This window comes from Lactuca saligna, chromosome 4 (genome assembly GCF_052625555.1).
Source record: "Lactuca saligna cultivar CGN05327 chromosome 4, ASM5262555v1, whole genome shotgun sequence".
Taxonomy (NCBI): domain Eukaryota; kingdom Viridiplantae; phylum Streptophyta; class Magnoliopsida; order Asterales; family Asteraceae; genus Lactuca; species Lactuca saligna.
Window position 1 is genome coordinate 137,446,222 of NC_136420.1, and position 8,657 is coordinate 137,454,878.

At 31.7% G+C, this 8,657-nt stretch overlaps 2 protein-coding genes across 2 annotated transcripts; both read right to left on the reverse strand.

Moving 5' to 3' along the window:
• Positions 1–1,560: 1,560 nt before the first annotated feature.
• Positions 1,561–4,312, reverse strand: LOC145042871 (jacalin-related lectin 19-like). The gene is made up of 3 exons (XM_078991380.1): positions 4,267–4,312; positions 4,007–4,201; positions 1,561–2,073 (listed from the first exon to the last, which is right to left on the reverse strand). Exons 1-3 carry the CDS (start codon positions 4,267–4,269, stop codon positions 1,714–1,716), a joined length of 558 nt encoding a protein of 185 aa, XP_078847506.1. The 5' UTR covers positions 4,270–4,312; the 3' UTR covers positions 1,561–1,713.
• A 211-nt stretch (positions 4,313–4,523) lies between these two features.
• LOC145042872 (putative F-box/LRR-repeat protein At5g02700) lies at positions 4,524–7,311 on the reverse strand. The gene is made up of 4 exons (XM_078991381.1): positions 7,239–7,311; positions 5,184–6,600; positions 4,938–5,111; positions 4,524–4,785 (listed from the first exon to the last, which is right to left on the reverse strand). The coding sequence occupies exons 2-4, from the start codon at positions 6,354–6,356 to the stop codon at positions 4,615–4,617; spliced, it is 1,518 nt and encodes a 505-aa protein (XP_078847507.1). The 5' UTR covers positions 6,357–6,600; positions 7,239–7,311; the 3' UTR covers positions 4,524–4,614.
• Between the last annotated feature and the right edge of the window lie 1,346 nt (positions 7,312–8,657).

Consider the following 8,657-nt stretch of genomic DNA (forward strand, 5'->3'; position numbering starts at 1 on the left):
GTTCCAAAATTGATAAGTAGCCATGTTTAGGGTTACAGGAACCGAGTATAAGTAAATAATAAATATGATATAAAAGTTGAAATGTGTATTTGAGATAATAAAGGAGATAACTAAACAGAATCAAGTCCTTTAAATTTAAAATGAAAAGTTCATGACATTTTGAAAATAAAGTTTTACTAGTGTTTGACAATATCGATACCCAATATCCTATCCTATTTTTGAGGCTATGTATTTCAGAATTCTATCCATCAAATAGATTGGTTCTTTATTTTAGAATTCAACCAAGATAATAAGGAAACGTAGAAAAAAGAATCAATCTAATATGAATTTGTGTTAAAGAGTTATGAGTGTTTACAATTGATGAAAAATATTGCATGAGCTAATGGAATTACATCGCCTAAATTGGGACATCTGGAACAAAACACGACCTGTGTTTTTCTATGTATAGAAAATACAGACCATGACACTTGGTCTTGAATTCTAATTGAAGATGCATGATTGTATGTTAGAATTACTGCTAGATTATGGTGTTTTGGATCATGAAAGCAGGTTATCTATAAATAAAGTAAAAAAATTAAGGTTTGACGGGTAAAAGGGAAGAAAACTCATGAACCTTGGAATATGTGTCTTGTATATGAGTACAAGTCTTAATTATGATGATGAATTGAGTATAGTAAACATATTTTACCATAGAACATCAAGGTTAAAGCTTGTAGAATATGATATGTGAATTGTGGATTTTAACCTAAAACCCTAGCTTCATAATTTGCTAGATAATTGAAAGTGAGCGAGTATCTTTATAAATTAAAATCACATTAACATGTTATTTATGATTTCTAACATGTTGCAAGTAGTGAGTCATGGTTCAAAGTTATGACATGAAAAAGGTATGAGATAGACGAAATCTCAAACTAAATTATTGGTTGAATTGGACCCTTATTACTAGAAATGATTTCTTATGAGTATTAACTATTGTATGTATAGGGATTGTAGAAAATTGGTTATGAAGTACCAAGTGAAGGAAAATGTATTTGTTAGTTGACACTAACTACAAAATGTGAGTACATGTGGATTTTTCCCAATGGGGTTCATGGCTTAATTATGAGTTTTTAACTCTATGGGTTCTTTTGAAAGGAGAAATTAATATCCTTGAATGATTTAGAAAACGCAAAAGCATACTTAAGTCTTAGTTACTTAATGTTTTAAGGTAACTTTGGTCTAATAATGGTTATAAAACTTGTGGATATTTTACTATGCAAAATTGTATATTGTATTTCATGCATATCATAACACTTGTGTGATTGAAATGTGAAGAAAAGTGGTGATAATGACATAATATCAGTTCTTGTAGTTTCCCTTCTTCTATGAGGATCTCTGAATTGAATACTCCATATTTTGTCAATATATCTTACAAAGAGAAATCAAAGCATGTATCATACTATGGCATGTTAAACCAACAAACAAACAAATGATGTCTTAGCTAATAACCCTAAACCTGCAAACAAAACCAAATGAAAGAAAAACAAAACAACAATTTGACCAAATCTACTCATATAACCAAAAGATTGAACTTTTATTTTATCATATGTAAGCTTTTAAAAATATATATATTACAACACCATACAAAAAGATACAAACCACAAAAGAAATTATAAAATGGATCAAACAAACACAACAAAACACAGACATAACAATTAACAAATGGCACAATAATCATATTCCCCAAGTATAACCTTTGGAGCCCTTAGTTTTCTTTTGTTCAGAGTCTTTGATAGTAAAAGCATTAAGCCCTTGAAACATAGTTTGGACTCTTTGAAAGAGGCTCACTTTAGGACTTGATAAGTAAAACCCAATTGAATCCAAAAACCATCCACTTCTTCCATAAAACCCTACAACAAGACCTCCATTTGCTATAAAATTAAAGGGTGTCCCTTCTTCAACCCCAAATGGTCCAAATGTTCTTTGGTTGCTCTTAAAAGTAAGTGATCGAATCACGGGGCCACCTCCGTACACCACAGGGCAATAATGTCCACTAACACTAATTAAAATCTCTTCGGGGAATTGCAACTTAATCTGAATATAATAATTAATATTTTGTAAGCTGATATGGTTTGTTGTTACGATGGAAAAGAATAAACGACATTATAAACTGATTGTTACATTATGTTATCATATTTGTTTAGATTGAATGAATGAAATGAATAATATAAATATGTTCGTTGTTTACAATAAAAAAATATGTTATTTAATCAAACAAGATACATTGCTTAAAATTTAAAATATTTTATTTTATGAAGAATGTATTTTGAAAAACAAACATAATTTATTGCTGCATAAAACATATTTCATATCCTCTAAAATATATGTTGAGTATCACTTAATAAGTTTTGCCAATTTTCATTCTTGCATTAATAATGTTTTATTTTAGACAAAATTGCACAAATGGTCCCTATGGTTAACTGAAATTTGCCACTTTGGTCCAAAAATGTTTGGTATAGCACCAAAGGTCCAAATTTTCATTTTGTTGTGAGTTTGGTCCGATTTGCTTTGAACTTTTTTATAAAGATGATTTTGCCCTTGCTTTTTGCTTTTTTTTTTAGTTTTTTTATTTAAATATTTTTCTGATTAAAAGAAAATTTTAAAAAAATTTAAAAAGCCAAAATCTCTCTCACTCACTCACTCTCTCTCTCTCTCTCTCTCTCTCTCTCTCTCTCTCTCTCTCTCTCTCTCTCTCTCTCTCTCTCTCTCTCTCTCTCTCTCTCTCTCTCTCTCTCCACCACTTCGTTTCTTTTCAAAAAAAATACAATCCATGAACACCACTTTAGAAATCCATGAACACCATATTAGAAATCATAAATCCATGAACACCTACTTCAGAAATCAAAACACATCTTTATAATTACGATTTTTATAAAAATAAAATATCACCACCACCATCGAAGATTTGAACTAGATTTAAGGGAAAGAAATCGATATATTGCCTTCAAACATGAAAACACACATACACGAACAGATCTCGTTTCGTCTTGAGATCTCGGAGCATATATAACGAGGTAGAGAGATGGATTTCGATTGACCTCCGACGGTTTGTCTTCTCTGAACCACGACGTAGACATGGAAGAAAAAATGATGATAAAATCACATTCTTCTATATAGTTTCATCTAAATTGATCTCGAAGACGAACCACCATCAATCTAACCCTTGTCGAAGCCGCCTGTTAAAGCAATCCCTACCACTAAACACCCATCCCTTCACCTCAAGTCTCTCCCCTTGATTTCCAGTTGCAAAACGCCGCATCTAAAAACCCTAGCCGCCAAGAAACCCTAACTTCAAATTTGGATCTCCTTTCTCTTGTCTTCGGCTGTCAAGGTTCAAAGGGAGGGTAGCAACGATCAAAGTGGGTGTTTGGGGTGGTGCTACCTGAATGAAGGGAGGTGGAGAATGGTGATGATGAGGGCTGATTAAGGATGCAGCTGACTTGCCTAATTTTTTGTTGGAGATGGAGATGCTCTTTGAGGGTATCTCTTGGCAACAACAGTGAAACGCAAAGATGGAAAAGGGATGGGGAAGACGGTGGGTGGAGAGAGAGAGAGAGAGAGAGAGAGAGAGAGAGAGAGAGAGAGAGATTGTATATTTTATTTATTTATTTCTTTATAAAAAAATTATTAAAGTAAAATAGCAAAGAATTTTTTTTTCTTTTAAATAAAAATATATTTAAATAAATAAAAAAAACTAAAAAAGAAAAAAATAAGAGCAAAATCGTCATAATGAAAAAGTTCAAAGCAAATTGGACCAAACTAGCAATAAAATGAAAATTTTCGACCTGTGGTGCTAATGCAAACTTTTTTGGACCAAAGTGATAATTTTGAGCAAAACCACAAGGACCATTTGTGCAGTTTAGTCTTTATTTTACACTCTACTTATATTTCGATTTCACTCTATCATTATTACTACATACCAAACACTACCTCTACTTTCATCTATAAACAAAGGGCCAAAATGTACCTTAGCAGCTTCAGTTCCTCCCATTCCTCCATGTTTTTCACCCAAAAATGGTTTCCCAAACTTATCATAAGTCACACAAATTGAATCAATGCAACTTCCATATACAATACTAATTTCTCGAATACCACTATAGACTCCATCATTCCAAGAACACCCTCCATTTCCTCCCCATGGTCCTAATTGTATACTCTTATCCTGTTGTATTCAAATATGATTAAAACATGTTTTCAAAAATATTAACACTTAAAATGATTTCATACCATGGTGAGTGAGTCCAAGAAATTGACGTAAAGAAAAGATATAATAATAATAATAATAATAATAATAATAATAATCTTAGCACGACAATTTATAGAGCAAACAAAATCCGAATCCGATTCCAATTCTAATTCAGATTCCACACAAAAAACATCTGCCGTAGTTAGTGGAATAAAAAAGGATAGTGGCTTCTTGCTTTTCCTTTGCATATATACCTTGGTTGGATTAATAAACTTGTGAAGAACGATGCATGTTGAACTAAAGAAAAACGATTTATATAAATAAATATTACTAATTGTGTTAAATAAACACTCAATTACATCATAATGTATTTCCAAATAACACAATTTTTATGATTTCCATGTAAATTGGAAAGTAGTTTGTTGTAGTTCTTGAGATGTTTCATCTCCTTCAAAAACCACCATTTTGACATCTTTAATGAAATGAAGCCAGCATTTCTTTGAGTAATATGTACAGCATTTTGGATTCTTTTCTCTTGACATTATCTTCTCCTTTACAAACTATAATAAAAAATTAAATAATATGGTTAAAACAAGTGGAATAGAATCCAGTAATACAATTTAAATAAAATAGACTTTTTTTTATTTATGTTTATGTGTTTTTGTTTATTGTAGAAAATCAAATCATTTCCCAGAGGCTTAACTAAAATTACCTTCAAAAACTCACTACTGGAAGATGACACCAATGACAAAGTCTTTGGTCGAGACATTCGTAGTAAATTACCAATATACCCCTTCACCTTCACAGGAGACTTTATAAGTTCTATCTTCAGATCATGTGATGACAGATATGGAACGTTCTTCAATTCTTCATGGATAGTAACATTCTTCAAACCCCATAAAACCAAATGAATATTCATTCACAAAAGAAAATGAAAAAATAAACATTAAAATAATACCTTATTAGAGCTAACAACCATTTTCCAATCTCCCTTCCTCTTAAACTTCATTAAAAAGATCAACAACTCCTTCAAAGGGACAAACTTGTCTTTTTTATTTTGTAGATTTAATTTAGCCTCACACAAACCTCCAACACTCATGCAAGAAAATGGCATCCTCTCACCAAAATACTCTAACACAGACAAATTTGGTGCATCAAGAATAACCTCCTCTACATTTTTGCATCTAATCACAGATAATTCCTTGAGTTTCATACTCAATATGGTTACTCTCTCAAGATAATCACATTCTCTTAAAGCTATCTTTTCAAGATTATGGAACTTTATAATCATTTGTTGAAACTCCTCATCTGTAAGATTTGAATCCTTCAATGTCAAACACTTCAAATTTTCACAATCTCCTATGTTTATTTCACAAAACCATGACTTTTTCCCAATATATAAAAAGCTTGTAAGACTAGGAACCTCAAGGTTAATCAACACAAGCCCATGGCATTCGTGTAACTCAACCCTGGTTAGTTTAACTGGAGTTGATATCTCCAGATGACCTATTCCTGTACAATGTACTAGTCTTAGATCTTCAACCAATGGGCATCCATGAATAAAACTCGGGATCACATTTTTATCTACATGAGAGTTTTTTATGGAAAGTTCTTTTAAATTGTGTAGATTAATGATAAACTCATTATCAAACTTGCAACCAGATAGCCTTAGTGAAGTTAGTGTAGAGGAAGTGAGGATGAAATTTGGTAACATGTAATGCTTTCTTTTCTTTTCTTCTACATGAATCTCTAGTTCTTTGACATTTCTTTTTATAGCTGAATATACCCATTTGTTAGTGTAGAGTTTCAACTTGGGATTAATTTGAGATAAAGAAATCTTGAATTTATGTATCCTGACTATTGGATCAAGTTTGGATGCTAAGGAGTTGTCAACAAATGTTATGAATTTCTCAGTGTGATCTCCTCCTGATGTTTTAAACCTCTTTTGGTCAAAGTTGAAGAAGAAAAATGAAGCCCAGATTGACCTCCATTTCTTAGATAATGCAGTGATTCGGGCAACGTCTCTCGGGCAGTGGAGAAGAGAGAGGATGTGATGGATGATGGGTTCGGGCAGTTCTGAGATTCGGTCAATGGGTTCAATTACTTCATCTACTTTATCAAACTTTTCCATCTTTCGTTTCTTTCTACTACTGATTACTTTCTTAAAGATGGATGAAAGTTTTCTCTTTGATTTTCTGTTAGTTGTGAATGGTGTATAACTTGGGACACCTTTCTTGTTTTGTATGTTTGGCTTCTTACTGTGTCCCACTTGATTGCCTAAACTAGATGAATGTTCTGTTTTTTTCTTCTTCCTGTTGATCTTCAAAAGCTTTTTAGAGATGCTTCTCTTCAGTTGCCTATCAATTATCAGCCACCTGGTTTTCATAAACATTTTCTGTTTACTAAACTATCTGGATAGCCTATGGCAACCTGAATGTTCACATATATGAAACGCATGTCAAAACACTACAAAGAAGCCTAAATGCTAATTGATGTGGTTCAGGGTAAAACCAGCACAATAGTTATTCGATCAAATGTAGACAAATCGGGAAAAAGCCTAAGATAAGAAAACATAGATCAATTACATAAACATGAGCGTAAGTGCATTGTTCATATAAATATAAGAGCGCTAGTTCATCATCAATACATCTACGATCACTTTAACAACAGCTTTTATATGTATTGATCCTTGAATAAACAAGAGCAACACTTGTTTTCGCTAGAATTTTCTCAAAATCGATCAGTGAATGTAATCATCTTCGAAAACGAGCGAATTAGATTCATCGAAGTATCGAAACTGTCGCGTTTTATAAAAATCGAAAAACTCAGTAGTGCATTCACAATTCTAAAAGTCGGATCAATTTAGATCAAAACTTTAAAAGAACAAATTTGATACACAAATCGAATAAAATCTCATTATATTAGGGCAAATCAGAGTAATTAAACGGAATTCCAATAAAGGGAGGGTGTTCATAACCCACCATCGAGAATGATAAAAATTTTGCGCAAGAACCTGTGTATGGCTCGGCGATGGGATCGCTCCGGCCGCCGTCTCGGTTTTCCTGCTTCTGCTGCACAGTTTTTCTCTCAAGTGTATAACAAGTTATCAACCACGGGTCGGTTAACATCCCGTGGCCAAAAACTGAAAACGTATTAATTGGACTTGTAAATTCTGGCCCATTAGTAAACATGTATTTAAATTTTAGAAATAAACTAAAGTGACATAAAATTAAAGAAAAAGATAAAATTAGCTTAATTTTTAAGCTAAAATATAGCCAAAAATCTAGTATTTAATTCAAAAACTAGTAATTTGTCGGTTGGGCATTGTGAATAAATAGGTTTTGTACATTGAATTTTGAGGATTGTATTGATAAAAGTTAGAAATTTTTGAATTTGAAACCAAAGTATATATATTATGAGGATAAACATGAAAGGTTAGAAAATACAATCGTTCCAAGTGATATATTACAAAGTTAAAAATAAAATTAGGAAAAAAAAGAAAAAGAAAAAAAAAAAGAGAACAGAGGTTAAATTGCCAAATGGAATTAGGATTAAAAAAAAAAAAAAAAAAAAAAAAAAAAAAAAAAAAAAAAAAATTGCCAAGTAAAAATAAAACAAAAGGTAAGTAAACACCGGAAATGAGTTTCTAATTTTAAAGTTACTAGCAAGCTAACTATCTAATATGTCATTAAAAAAAAAGGTAAAAATAAGACAAAAAGTGAAGGACTAAAAGTGGCAACTAAATTTGTTGGGGACATTGGAAATTAATATATTGTATTGTATAATAGTTGTGATTTTTGCTGGTAGCGAAATAGACGAAAAAACTGCAAAATGATTTTATCCATATGAAGCTGAGGTTTCATGCGGTGTTGGGAAAAGAACAAGAAGAAGTTTGGTCACTCGTGAAGATTGTCCGAGTGCTAAGTATAACAAAGGATGTTTTGTTCGAAAACATGCTACAAAATTTTCGATACCATGTTGTGAGGGCAAACAATGTTGCTCTTGACTTCTCAATTGCTGATTTTCCACTAATGAACTTGAATGATCTGGTTCAAGTTGCAACTATTCTCAAAAACATTGATGCTTCGAAACTCCAATGGCAATAGCTGTGTGACGTTGAACGCATTTCCATTACTAAACAAACTATTCGTTTAGTAATTCTCATAGAATAACATTATTCACACGTCCTCACAATAGTTATCCATCCACATTATAACCTAGCCCTATATATATATATATATATATATATATATATATATATATATATATATATATATATATATATAGTCGTGTGCACTTTCAAGATCCATTACTTGTTTCATGATTATCCATATTTTCACCAATTTATAGCTATTAGTATCGTTCATAAAAACGTGTACACCTTCAGGATCTATTACTCATTACATAGGTTAACCTTGTAATGTTTATTAAC

What these genes read in the sequence shown, in the direction of transcription:
- LOC145042871 (XM_078991380.1), bottom strand. An exon ending in GAGGAACTGAAGCTGCTAAG is followed by an intron (nt 2,074 to 4,006) that starts GTACATTTTGGC and finishes TATTATATTCAG; the next exon opens with ATTAAGTTGCAATTCCCCGA.
- LOC145042872 (XM_078991381.1), bottom strand. Translation starts at nt 6,356, where the DNA reads ATGGAAAAGTTTGATAAAGTAGATGAAGTAATTGAACCCATTGACCGA. An exon ending in TGGTTGTTAGCTCTAATAAG is followed by an intron (nt 5,112 to 5,183) that starts GTATTATTTTAA and finishes TGGGGTTTGAAG; the next exon opens with AATGTTACTATCCATGAAGA. An exon ending in CCAGTAGTGAGTTTTTGAAG is followed by an intron (nt 4,786 to 4,937) that starts GTAATTTTAGTT and finishes TTTTTATTATAG; the next exon opens with TTTGTAAAGGAGAAGATAAT.